This window comes from Lissotriton vulgaris, chromosome 7 (assembly GCF_964263255.1).
Source record: "Lissotriton vulgaris chromosome 7, aLisVul1.2, whole genome shotgun sequence".
Classification (NCBI taxonomy): domain Eukaryota; kingdom Metazoa; phylum Chordata; class Amphibia; order Caudata; family Salamandridae; genus Lissotriton; species Lissotriton vulgaris.
Window position 1 is genome coordinate 1,596,565,240 of NC_141695.1, and position 14,006 is coordinate 1,596,579,245.

General features: G+C 44.8%; 1 protein-coding gene across 1 annotated transcript; it reads left to right on the top strand.

The window, feature by feature from the left end:
- Window positions 1-1,440: 1,440 nt before the first annotated feature.
- LOC147706060 (phosphoenolpyruvate carboxykinase, cytosolic [GTP]-like) lies at window positions 1,441-12,486 on the top strand. Its single transcript, XM_086932507.1, has 10 exons — window positions 1,441-1,921; window positions 4,830-5,053; window positions 6,085-6,266; window positions 6,461-6,664; window positions 6,774-6,961; window positions 8,527-8,689; window positions 8,807-9,031; window positions 9,138-9,269; window positions 10,774-10,869; window positions 11,255-12,486. The coding sequence occupies exons 2-10, from the start codon at window positions 4,830-4,832 to the stop codon at window positions 11,707-11,709; spliced, it is 1,869 nt and encodes a 622-aa protein (XP_086788633.1). The 5' UTR covers window positions 1,441-1,921; the 3' UTR covers window positions 11,710-12,486.
- The last annotated feature ends 1,520 nt before the right edge of the window (window positions 12,487-14,006 follow it).

Consider the following 14,006-nt stretch of genomic DNA (forward strand, 5'->3'; position numbering starts at 1 on the left):
AGGATCAACCCCACTTGCCTGATCTGTTGTATAGGAGAGCTGGAAGCCTAGAAGCTGGGCGGGCGGATGAGGGGTCGAAGAGCAAAGGGTGAGCCGAGCGAGGTTGGGGTGGGGCACCAAACCTGGGGCACCAAAGCTGCGACAGCAAGCTGCAACCACTTCTAGACTTCATGAGCACTGCCAGCAAGCTCTCTTGGTCTCCTGACCAAAAACTAGACCTGGGTGGTAAATTCCGTTCCGCTAATGGAATTTGCGGAATTTGGGTAATTTGGGTAAAAATTCTGTGATCCGCAGCTTTGTAGAATTTTTTGCTTGCTCATGCTTTCAAAAGGCTGGTCCATGAGATATTTCCCCCTGAGCACGCAAACAGCGTTAACAAACAGGAAAAAAGCATTGTGAATGGGCGGAACAAGCAATTCCGCGTGTTCGCGGAACACTACGTGCTCGTAAATTTTTTACCGTTTCACAAACCTTTGTGTAGCGCGACTACACAAATTCCGCCCACCCCTACCAAAAACATGGGGCAAAGAAGCTCTCTGCCTCAGTCAGACACTGCAGTGGGGACTTACTTCTGGTAGCAATGGTGAGTCCAGCAACAGAGCACTTACTGTTGTGCAATGCAGGCATTTTCTGTGAGACTGCGGGACCGGTGCTAAGATACTTTTAAGACTTCTCATTTCGCAAAAAGATCTAATTGTTTATATTTTATGTCTTTCTGTGCAATTCATTGCTTGGTTTTACTCATGAGAAAGTGTCACACATATGGCAGTTGGATGTCACTCATAAGACTGGGACCTTGTAGCACTAAACAAACACAAGTCACTATTCACCACTGCACCGACCAGGATTCAATTCTCTGGCTCTATGGTTCAGTGCATTAACTAATAGAGGTCCCACGTGGAAAGCCTGGACAGACTCCCATTAGTACCCTTCCATTTATGTCGCTTTGAAGCAGTTTAAAGACCTTCTTTGAGTTTCTAGTTGCTCCAATGGGCGTAATTTCTGATTTTTTTTCTCCCCATCTTCATTGCTTGATTTTTGCTAGCGAAAAAGTGTCACTCATAGTCGAATGCCACCCATAATTACACTGAATTTATGAAAATGTCACACATAAGCAATCTGAAACCTTGGCATCTATGTCAGCTGCACATGTTGAAATGTTGAGGCCTGGCAGTGGGGGTACACAACACTATTCCATATTAAATGCCTAGTGGAGTCTGCTGTGCGCTGCTGCTACAGGGCCCTCGAGTTACTCCTCGAGTCTGAATATACCGCCTCATTCTGCTAACATTGCACCTTTCTGTTTCTTTCAGTCCCACACTGTACTTCGGCCGCGTCCAGAAAACGTGTCCAAAGTCAGCAAACACACCCCTGACGGGCCTCCTCGTTGCGCATGCGCGCTCGCGCTGCCATTACGTGCTGTTGGCAGCGTCCTGATTCAGGGCTGTTGTTGTCACCTCATCTGCAATCCAGAAACAGGCAGATCTCCTGCATCACAATCCGAGTAGGTTAAAGGTCAAGTACACAACGTATGAAAGCGTCACTCCGGTAGTCCGTCAACAGGACAAAAACACCACTGGACTCAACGACCACTAATCTGATCAATGATTGGCCGCCGCGGGCCTTATTTTTCGTAGACAGTTTGAGGCCCTTTGTACTTAAGTCTACAGTTGTTTGTTATGGGCCGCGTTCCAAGTGGCTGGACTTCGCTCTCTGACGTCAGAGGCGGGCCTATACTTGAAGGAGGGGGTTGACGTGCCCTCAACGACTATTAATAGAGGCCAGGAGCATCTTTAGCCAACAAGACTTGAAGAGCAAAGGAAGAGAAGACCCCCAAGAACCGAGGAAGACCCCGAAGATCTCGGAGGAAATTCGACGAACTGAGAAAGAGAGCGGAGCTGATTTTTACAAGAAAGAAAAAGTAAGTAAAACCATGAAGCGGAAAGATACTTAATTTAGATCATGCTTTAAAATATGTAATGCGTGCATGTTTTCTTTTAATTGTCAATCTATTAGACACCTTGGTCTTTGTATTGTTTCTGAGTATTTTCCACACGGATATGTATTTCGCGCTGAGCAGGATACAATGGTAACTTTGTCACATTATAATTCATTTATATTTTATGTTACCTGCAGAGTACTGTCTTCTTTCTTTCTTTCTTTCTTTCTTTCTTTCTTTCTTTCTTTCTTTCTTTCTTTCTTTCTTTCTTTCTTTCTTTCTTTCTTTCTTCCTTTCTCGAATTCTGATGCACGAAGGACTGTGTATAATTTCAGGGCTTATTTTATACTGTTGGCAACAATTCTACTCGCCTGGTATCAGTTTTTATAGAGTCGTCAACTGCGTGTGGCAAATGGGGGGGCTTCCGTCTCTTATACAAGAGCTCTTCTCACATCACATCTTATTGGTACGATAGTTATCGACCTAAGGCAGATGAAAGGAAGAGTCAGTCCTGTTAGGAAAAAGGCATATCGCAGCATTGGCTCTCAGCCAGCTGAGCTGTCTCACCATCAGCAGAAAAAATCACAACGGGAAACTATAGTCGTGCATTCTTTCCCAGCATCACCGATGCATCCGTCTGAATTTACAGGATAAATCGGCCCCGTTAGAAGCACCTTAAAGAAAGAGCTCGCAGACATCTTTCCACCCGCGTGCACTTCAGCTCACAAACTTTTTCAGATGCTTCATCCAGAGGCCTGGATGCAATATGTGTTGACAGTTGGGCACATATGTACATAACTCGAAAGTAGTCACCAGTTCACACGTGCGGTGAGGGACGTTGAGACTACCTGCAATACTTGTGATGACAATTAAGTGTGCTAAGGGGACTACACATTCCGTGTGATCTTGAGCACACGCGCCATTTCACGATCAATGGTGCAGTAAGGGTGCCGGGGGGCTTTTGCATGCAAGGAAAATGCCCCCCCCCCAACCCCGATATTACTAGTAAATTACAGCAATAACCTGGGTTCATGGCCCCTGAGGACACTGGGCCTCGGTGTCACTGCACCTGATGCAGTGGCACCGAGGGGTTCCAGGTGGCTTTCGTGTAACTGAGCCATGCTAGAGCTTGAATGGCGCACATTAATTATTATCAAAATATCTCTTATATTGCGCTGTTTTCCCTTCGCTGTCCTGTGTACGTCTGTTCTTGCGGGATATCCGATTCCTCACCCTGACTTCTTGGAGTTTCACGCTGTTCATTCCTTGTTTCACTCACAATTACTCGGCCGGGGCCTGTGGTTTCTGCCCTCCGCGACTGTATGGGGTAAAAAAATGGAGCCCGGGGTAAAATGTTAAAAAGCGCCCTCCATACTTGTAACCGATATTTAAGATATTTAGGGTCAGCAATTGAAATGTGTGCTTATAAGATATGCAGTATTCGTACGTATATGGATATATAAGTTATGTGTAAGATACCTCGTCCAATCGGGAGTGCAGAGGAGCTGCACCTCTGTGTGTGTGGCACGTGCGCTCGACCCACTCAGGCCCTGGCCTCACCAGCGCCGGCAGGAACCACACGGAGCTAAGGCAGGGACAGTGCGGGCACAGAGCGTATGCAGGGACGGTGCGGAGCTCATGCAGGGACCGCATTGGTCTCATGCTCGCGCAGAGATGTGCGGCGCTCGTGCACACTCCACATGGAGCTCATGCAGAGACCACCTGAGGCTTATGCAGGAACGACACTTCGTTCATGCAGGGACCGAACGAGCTAATAGAGGCACTACACGCAGAGTTCATGCAGGCCCCTTCCTTTCCCTCTTCATATTATAACTCTTTCCTATCGCCCCCCTTTGAACTATGCGGCCTTTCGCTTTGTTTCTCACTCTATGCCCTTCGGTTAAATTAGGCTGTAACCAGGAATTATACAACAGGGAGGGGGGGGGGGGGGAGAGGATCAAATTATGCGGCAAGGTTGACTAAATTATACATAAAGAAAAGACACATTATGCGACCATGTGCAGTACATTTTGCTTTAGTATTACTGAACACACACATATATATTATATATACGTAAAAGTACCAGTTTAACATCCAAATAGAGTAATAGGCCATTTAAAAGGTGCCCAGTGAATCTTTGCATAGGGCTTTCCACTGATTGTCAACATGGGTCGCCACGATTTTGGCAACTTTTGATCCGTATGAGCTAGAAACACCATTGTTTGTTGTTGTTAAAATATGCAGATTATGAAGCAGATGGGTTATGTGGCAAATGCAGCAAATCCATAATTATGCTGAACGCTGTCACTGTTTTTCTGTCTTTCTTCCTTTGTGCTTTTCCCGCTCTTTACTCTGTACTAAAGTTCAATTAGGATAAATAATTGCCAGACCCCTAGAAGGAGTGCCAGTGGGCCCCTCTCCTGCAACCACCGTCTCAAATTAAGCACTATTGCATTCTCTCTCCGCTTCAATCCCGCATTAAACGTTACCAAGAAGTGTTTCTGGCCCTGAAGGGCCAGTTTGTGATTCTTTGTGATTGTAGATGGGTGGGATTGGTGCTGTTAATATGGAAAGGACACTTCACCATGCTTTAAATTCAACAAACTGCCCAAGGACACTCAGGTGGTGTGTGTGTGCCACGCAAGTGTTGCTAGTGGTGGTGCCCGAGACATACTGAGCTGAGCATCTGTGGTCGCCATCCTCCTGGCAGGGTGTTGCCGGCATTTACCAAACGGGGCAGGTGTTGGTTGCTCGTTAACGGTGTCAGTCGAGAAAACTCTAGTTGGGAGCCGAGGGGAAGGGTTATCTCCCGCCTTTCCTATCTGTCCCTCATTTCCTTGATTTAAATGAATAATTGGTGCAATGCTGACGCTCTTCGGTCTCTCCTAAGATGGCGCCCCTGCTGCAGACCGAGCTGAAGATCCCCAGCAGGATGGTCCAGGGGGACCTGAACAGCCTGAGCCCAGACGTGAGGGCCTTTGTGGTGGGCAACGCCAGGGTGTGCCAGCCCGAGAGCATCCACATCTGTGACGGGTCCGAGGGGGAGAACGAGAGGATCCTGGCGCTCATGGAGGAGAGCGGCATGGTGAAGAGGCTGACCAAGTACGAGAACTGGTGAGTGAAGGGCGCCCTCTGTCGGGGAAGGGTGGGCTCTGTGTCCTGTAAACACTTGTTTAGATCACGACCCGCTCTTAATTAAGCCTTCTCTTTAGTAGTCTTGCCTCCAGTGCCACATACGTAGCAGCATAGAGTGTAACATGTCTTTTACATACGGACCGACTAACTGGCTCGTTCCCTCACTGATAAACCCACTCACTCACACATACCTTTGACCTTTGGAAATTGGGGGAAGTCTGCTCATTTACTGTTAGTGGCTGCCTTATTACACATCAGGTAATATTACGGGAACCCCTGTTCAAAGTGCCCTGGAGACTAAAGCGACTATTAGTTATCACCCTATAATAATAATGCACAAATCCTTGAAGCCTAGCAGTTTTAAAGACTTATTTCACGGATATGTACATCATTTTCACGTCACAACTCTGAAATACAGGAGGAAACTAGTGTGGAGCAGCAGTGAAAGCGGTGGTTCGGGGCAGTGCTTAATTTGTAAAAGAATAGCTGCTGTGGCCGAAAGTTTTGTTCAGACCCCAGCGCCGGTGCTCTCGGAGGGAGGGGGGGGGGGGGGGGGGGGGGGGTGAGCGAGAACCAAATATACCCACTCTTGATCCCACTTCATGACCCTTTTAATCGACCGCCCAACACTCATTGCCTCTTTGACTCACTTTTTGCCCCTGACTTCGTTTTTTCGTTCCCACTCCATGGTCCTCCTTTCCCCATTTTGTGTTCTGTTTACCTCTGGGTCAAAGTTTGTTAATGAAAAATTAGTGCTGGTCTTCAATGAGCGCTGGTGGGTCCCTACTGCAACCTCGAGCTCATGTTAAGCACTGGTGGGGGATATGAAGCTCTTACAAATATACTCCATTACTTTATCCAAATCAGTCACCAGTGGAGCACATTCCCTGCACGTGTGCTGACCCTATGATTCACACTCATTCACAATTATCCACAGCATTCTTCGTGGTACGCTTTCTATGTGGTATTTGTCTAAGAGTCCTGACGCAGTCCGTCCTCTCTTTCCACAGCTGGCTGGCTCTCACCGACCCCAGGGATGTGGCCCGAATCGAGAGCAGGACGGTCATCGTTACTCAAGAGCAGAGGGACACCGTGCCCCTCTCCAAGACCGGAACCAGCCAGCTCGGACGCTGGATGTCCGAGGAGGACTTCGATAAGGCGTTTAAGGCCCGGTTTCCAGGATGCATGAAAGGTGAGGGTTAAAAGTCAGAATCATTCAGGGAGATATGCTAACAGTGACAATCACCAGAATCACTTTTCTTTCTTTTTTAAATCGCAAAATTGCTTAGGGAATTTTTCATTGCTGAAGTTCTTTGATTGGGAGTAAATTGTTAATGACACGTTTTACATATTTGTCCTTCATTTTGAACCCGTTTTGTTCCACAGGTCGCACCATGTACGTCATCCCTTTCAGCATGGGTCCCATTGGGTCGCCCCTGTCCAAGATTGGGATTGAGCTGACGGACTCGCCGTACGTCGTGGCCAGCATGAGGATCATGACCCGGATGGGCACCGACGTCTTGAGAGCCCTGGGCAGCGGCGAGTTTGTGAAATGCCTCCACTCGGTCGGCTGCCCCCTACCACTGAAAAGTATGTCAGTGACGTGTTCGTGTGGTCATTTCCTTACACCCATCCCTAAGATGACATGCGGCCAGTGAGTCCAGGCGCATTAGTGAGGCATCTTGTTGTGTGTCCACAGAACCCTTGGTGAACAACTGGCCCTGTAACCCGGATATGACGCTCATCGCGCACGTTCCTGAACGCAGAGAGATCGTGTCCTTCGGCAGCGGCTACGGAGGGAACTCCTTGTTGGGGAAAAAGTGCTTTGCACTGAGGATCGCCAGCAGGATTGCCAAGGAGGAGGGATGGCTGGCTGAGCACATGCTGGTAAGAGATGGATAAAGGGATATTGGAATGTTCTGTAGACTCAAAACACCAACAACATCTAAGGGCCTGATTTAGAGTTTGGTGGATGGTTACTCCATTACAAAGATGACAGATAGACTATACCCTATTACAAGTGCACTACATCCTAATGCACATGTAATAAGGCAGATGGGAACTCCCTCAACCTTATTATAAGTGCATACTTAAAGCGTTACAAAGAAAAAGCAGGAGAACTTAAATATTTTCCCACTGGAGGAAAGAGGTCATCAGAACCATCAGATGAAGCTGATGAAATACTTATAGGGTGTAAAATCAGTAAAAGTGGTAAACATTTCTCATGGATAAAGTACTAACGTAGATTGATATTGGACCAGGAGGGAGCTGAAGGATGGGTGGATTTAAAACCTGAACATACTTTGAGAAGGAAACAGTAGGACCAGCTGGATCATACCGTCTTAAAAAGAAGATGCATGAAACACTGTAAATTAATTTAAAAACGACCTTCGACAGAATGAAATACAACAATGCGGCCTATGTAGGGGTATCAGTGGAGACCAGGTGCAGAGTAGTTTGCTTACTCACTGCAGTTGAATATCCAACTTTGTGTACTGGGTGAGATGAACGTACATTCAAATTGCACAAAGACTGATTACACCAGCTGACCCTTGCTTGGTGGTGCGCGGAGTCTCTGCTAGACATGCTCCAACGCCTCAGATGTGTTTATGAGGCTTTGATCTGTGGTTAGTTCAGAGGTGCCTGATGCACCGCAGAGATGATCTGGTGCATGGTCAGTTTGCCTTCCTATATTGTGGAGATCACCTTAATGCATGCATGGTTGTTCTAGACATAGATGGATTTGCCCACAGTAAATCTTACTAAACGTTGGACCTGGAACCAGGTCTACACATAAAAGTTTTTAGGTGAGAGTTGAACTTGTTACAGCTGTGTAATGCGAAGTGCAAATTTAGTAGCATAATCTCTTCCTATGGTCTTGAGTGTAACTGATGGTGGACTCTCTTAAAATGCTAAAGACACAGCATTCCTCTACTACTCAGGCAGGCAGTAGGAGTCTAGATACAGAAGACCTAAGAGACCAACAAGGGAGTGCAGGGTGGGAAATCTGGAAACCAGGGATAGCTGGCGGTGGTAAAATTGAGGTCGGAGGTCCTAGGAATGGAAATGCAGGAAATAGATTATGATTGAAGTAGAATCAAATAGATAGAGGACAGGTGGATGAGGCACCATGTCTACAGCAGCGCTTCTTGTATAATATTACGCAAATCAATTGAAAAAGAGCCCAGATACACTAATTATCGACCTTATCATAAAACCACTTGCCCACAAAAATCTAGACCACACACCTCAGTGGTTAGAATCATCTAAAACTATCTCTTGGAAAAGAAATAACGCAAATATATAGGACCAAAAATGTTGTTCTCCTGCAGACATGTGGAAAACTTTGGTTTGTTCAATGAACAGAATTATAGATCAAAACAGCGATTCCCATTTTGTACGATGATTGATGCTATATTAAGTAGTAAGCAACCAACTCTTTTTTTCCTCAGATATTGGGCATCACAAACCCAGATGGTCAGAAGAAGTATTTTGCAGCCGCCTTCCCTAGTGCATGTGGGAAAACCAACTTGGCCATGATGAACCCAACTTTGCCTGGCTGGAAAGTTGAGTGTGTGGGAGATGATATTGCCTGGATGAAGTTTGATGAACAAGGTAACCTGCTTATTGTAGGGCTACAGATGACCTTTATGAACGTGTAATTTGAATGTTGTGCTACATTCTATGCACGTCTTCCGTTCCTTTCTAATCAACTGCTTTGCTCTGTTGCAGGTAACCTTAGGGCTATTAATCCTGAGAATGGATTTTTTGGTGTTGCTCCTGGAACGTCAGAAATGACAAACCCGAACGCCATGAAGACCATCGAGAAGAACACAATCTTCACCAACGTTGGGGAGACCAGTGATGGAGGCATCTACTGGGAGGGCATCGAGAAGACAGAGGAATCGGGAGTGACTCTGACCTCATGGAAGAACAAGGAATGGACTCAGGACAGTGGTAAGGAGGAGAATGCTCTATAGTATACATGTAACACATTCCAACTCTGTTGTGTAGACTTGGTGTCTGATGCTCAGACGTCGTCTCATATTTTCTTTCATTCTAGATGAGCCGTGTGCCCATCCCAATTCTCGTTTCTGCACTCCTGCCAGCCAGTGCCCCATCATTGATCCGGCATGGGAATCCCCTGAGGGCGTGCCCATCGAGGGCATCATTTTTGGAGGACGGAGACCCAAAGGTGAAAATTCTAAAACACTCTGAATAGAAGACATACTGCACACCTTCAGTTCAATAGCTGTTTATTTAATCACTGTTTAGCCAGATAATTAAAAAAGAAACTGTTTTGGGGCATGTTGTATAAAATAACTTTTGGTGGATTGCACTTAATTTGCATGGATACTAAATCACCAATAATAATACTAGTGAAAGATTCTGTTAATATTTGTACTCAGCAAAACTGTTAATTTAAGGAGAAGTATCTGGAAGCAATAATTTTAGTACAAGTGCAAATAATATAATCCATTGGTTATTGGAGAATTGTGATTAATGGGGGTTCAGCTCCATTTCGTGTCTTTGCTCTTCCACTATGATCACTCTTTGGTAACTGTTCTAAGCCTGTTTTTCTGTTTTCTGACCTTGCTCTCATCATGTTTTCTGTAAAGGGAGATTTGTGCATTTACTACTCTTTCTGTCAGAATCTACTTCACATTACTCTTGTGACAACTCGTCTCTAATGCCTCTGTGTTCTAATAGTGAATCTCCATTGAAATATGCTAATCTCTTCTACAGTGTTCATACCCTTAGGTATTTGAGTGTCTGTGTTCTTTTTAACCTCTCATTTTCTCATCTAACCTACACACACTTAGATCCTCACATTTTTATATTTGGATTTTTCAGGGTAACTTTTTCCCTACCTGGGTCTCAGCCTTTCAAACTCAAACAGTGATTTTTCACATAATTTATGACACCCTTGTTCAAGGATCAGAGATTATTGATCCATCTGAATCGTAGCAAAACTCGCTCAGTGGACCAATGCGTCCATTGTAGAAATCTGTGTGTATCCTGAAGGTCCTAGGTACGAACTATCCTGGGTTCACTCAATCTTTCATTCTTCTGTGGTCACTTAAATGAGTTACTTTAAGTTTGCAACTAATTACCGCCTTTTATCAGCAACCTGAAAAGAGACAAATGGTAGAGATCCCAAAATAAGCACTGGTATTCCTATTATGAATAACAACCCCTCTGCCTAAAATCCTAATCAAATTATCTCCCATTGTCAAGAGACCTGGAGACCCCTGTGGTTTGCACGATGTTAAGACCACATCTCTCTCTATATCTCTTACGTCCAGTGCTTTAAATGGACAGCATACCGGCACTTCTTTAATTTGACTCCTCAGCACTGCCGCAATACATTTAATGAGAAAGTACCGGCAATTCTCAGGAACAAATACGTGCTCTGAATACAGACTACTATCACCTCTATATTTCGATTTGAACCACCTCTCACATCCATAAACTGTATCCCATTACCAACATTTTTTTCACTGATAACAGCATCCCAAAGCTTTTTTGAAGCCCCGTTGTCTCTAGATAGGGCCAGACGAAACAATCTTTTATTAAAAGAAATGCCCTTGTATAGACATAGCACTGAGGCGTTGAAGTCTTTAAGTTCTATGTACAAAATGCACATGATAGAGATATTGTAGGAATCTTGTCTGAACACACCTTCCTCTGATTTGCAGGTGTTCCTTTGGTCTATGAAGCACTGAACTGGCAGCATGGAGTGTTTGTGGGGGCGGCCATGAGATCTGAGTCAACAGCAGCCGCAGAGCACAAAGGTGAGTCAAACTTCAGGTGTGCCCTATAAAATGCACTACTGTGACACCTGTGCGCCAGAAACTACCCCGACATTCAAATGATCGACTGACGTGAACATTTATTTCTGCCTCTTCTCAGCCTGAAAATATTAATTTTCTCCTCCCTATAAAAGCTTCTCTTTAAGACTGATAGCCTGACATGTTACAGACTCTCCCTCAAGCCTCTTATGCTCACAGTCACACTGACAATGACCTCAATGTCTTGGTTTCCCAATATGCAAGCTTACCTCTGATATACTTCCTTGTAAAACCTACCTCTCTGAATGTAAACAAATGTGCGACCATTATGAATATCTAAAATAATATGAAATAAGATTGACGTGTTCCTATTACTCTGTATTTTCAGGTAAAATCATCATGCACGATCCTTTCGCCATGAGACCTTTCTTTGGTTACAACTTCGGCCGCTACCTGGCCCACTGGCTGAGCATGGAGCACTTCCCCGCTGCCAAACTGCCCAAAATCTTCCATGTCAACTGGTTCCGCAAAGACGCACAGGGCAATTTCCTCTGGCCCGGCTATGGTGAGAACTCCCGCGTTCTGGAGTGGATGTTCCGAAGGATCAACGGCGAGGAGTGTGCGGAGCGCACTGCCATCGGTTATGTGCCTACAACCACAGACTTCAACTTAAAAGGTCTCAAAGATGTCAACATGGCTGAGCTTTTCCACTTGTCCAGGGACTTTTGGGAAGAGGAGGTGGAAGACATCAAGAAATACTTTGAAGAACAAGTCAATGCTGACCTCCCATATGAAATAGAGCGGGAGCTTCTCGAGCTGGAGAACAGAATTAAACAGATGTGAGCTTCTGGTCAAAGAGGGATTCATGAACCATTATGGGAACATAATTCACCAACACTTCTGAGAATTCACTCACTGAGAACCAGATAAAGGCCCAGGAGTAATTGCTCCTAGATTGGGATGTAAAGAGTATGGACATACGTATGGCCAGCTCAGCGAATTCACAGAGGCACAGTAGAGCTGGCCACTTTAGTACTGTCTCTTGTATGCTTGGAATTATTGTTTACATTTATCTGTACATTATGGATATGTTAAAAGTTGGTATGTATTTGAAGCCAGTGGATGCTTTGAAGATTTCTTGTGATTTTACTGACCTCAGTTAAATCCATCAAGGCTGAGCTTCAACTCAGGGATTTCCGAACATTATATTTGTGAATGTAAGAGAGGGAAACATGAACTGTGCAAAGGAACCTTGGTGTTTCCATCTTGTTGTAGCAATTTGGAATCTCATTAGTAATCCTGGATTTCAAAACCATTTAATAATGATGTCAATTCTGCACATGGTATCAAGTTAGCCTCTTGTAAATAATTAAGCAATGATATATGAGAGAAAGAGAAGCAAATGCTATATAGTTGAAACCTGTACAGGGTATATACATATTTATTTATTTTTAAAATGTATGTGTGTCTATATATTTAAAAACGATTTGTTTCCAATTCAATACATTTTGAAACAATTGTACATTTATTGCATCTTACTTTTCTAAGCCGTATTTTCTGTAATTTCAATTGTTTTTCATCATTGTTCTACTATTTATTAAATCACTTGTTTTTTACAAACCTTTGAAAGTGGTCCTGATTTAGATAAACATGAGGCAACCCTCTGTTTCTAGGAACACGATCTTCTTAAACTATGAAAAAATATTGATTTCTCACGATCTGATTGTGCAGTTTTTCTATTTTAGACAGTAATGTGTAACATCTCCGTCTGCCTTAGGTGCTTCCTGACTAATTACTTCCAAATGCATGATTGCTACAAACTTGTATGTTTTTATAGAGGAACATGATCACAGAGAAACTTACTATTTTGGGATGGATGAAAAACGTTTTATTTGATATAACGCGGCGCTCATTTCCTTTTGGCCAGCAGCTGGGGCGAGTGAGTGGACAGGACTAACAGGCCCAGGATCCAGCGGGCCTTGACGCGTCCGGCAGCCCCTCCCCCTTTGCACCGGGGATACTTCTACTCCTTGAGCCTCCCGCTTCGCGGGAGACGCAGCGCTCATTTCCTTGTGGCCAGCAGTTGGGGCGCGGGACATGCGCGGGCGGGCGCCTGGCTAAGCCCCGGCAAAGGGCGGGCCATCCGTGGCCATCAGGGGCCAGAGGAGGCCGGGTCAGGCCACCCCCCTTGCAACTCATATTTAGTAACGGACAACAAGGTACTGTTGACTTTTTAATTGGTCTTTAAGCCAAGTCAAATATAGGTACAATTAGCCTGTGCTAGCATACCTACTGCTATACCTTCCTTTATTTTTCCTATCATCTGCCCGTCTTGCTGATTTGGTTCATACTAGAAGGGGGAAAAAGGGCTGTCTAGAAAAGAAACTGCTACCACTTTTGCATACACCTGTACAAAAACAAACATCTATAGATAAGATGCTAGCTAAAGTCCTGGGGGCAGTTGCTACCGAAATTGAACGAACTGAAAGAAGGTTATCGATTACACCTAATTTAGCAGCTAGTACACTGATTTCACCTGCCCCAGATGAAATAGAACCATCCTCAAATGACCCGATAAGTTATTCCTCTATAGAAATGGAAACCACAAATAGGGTGCTCCGGACAGGTAGGACCCGTCCAAGGCTAGATAGAATCACTAAAATCAAACCAAATCCAAAAGCAAAATGGAAAACTGTGCACGTTTCTAACATGGACACAATAAATTCATCAATGCCCACAATGATAGGCGACCAGGATGTAGATTTAGATGAACAGCCGGGGTGGGTATCAGATGTAGTAACTAACCTAGAGTCTCAGTTGAGAACGATCATCAAGGAGGAACTTAGGCCCATCCTAGAAAGCCTGAAGGACCAAAAATAATAATTGCTAAGGGAGCAGCCTCTAACACTACACCACATCACGAGAAGAACCCTAGGGTTACTAATATTAATACACCAACGAGAGATAAACCTCACACTAGTACAAATAGAAGAGTGTTAGTGCCAATAATCAGCATAGTTCCGGGAGCACAACTACAGGCGAGGGCTACTAAGGAAAAAGAGCAAGATAACCCCAACATAAATCAAGTACAGGGGAAAAGGGCACAACAAACAGCAGTAGGTACTGATGTTGAACCGAAC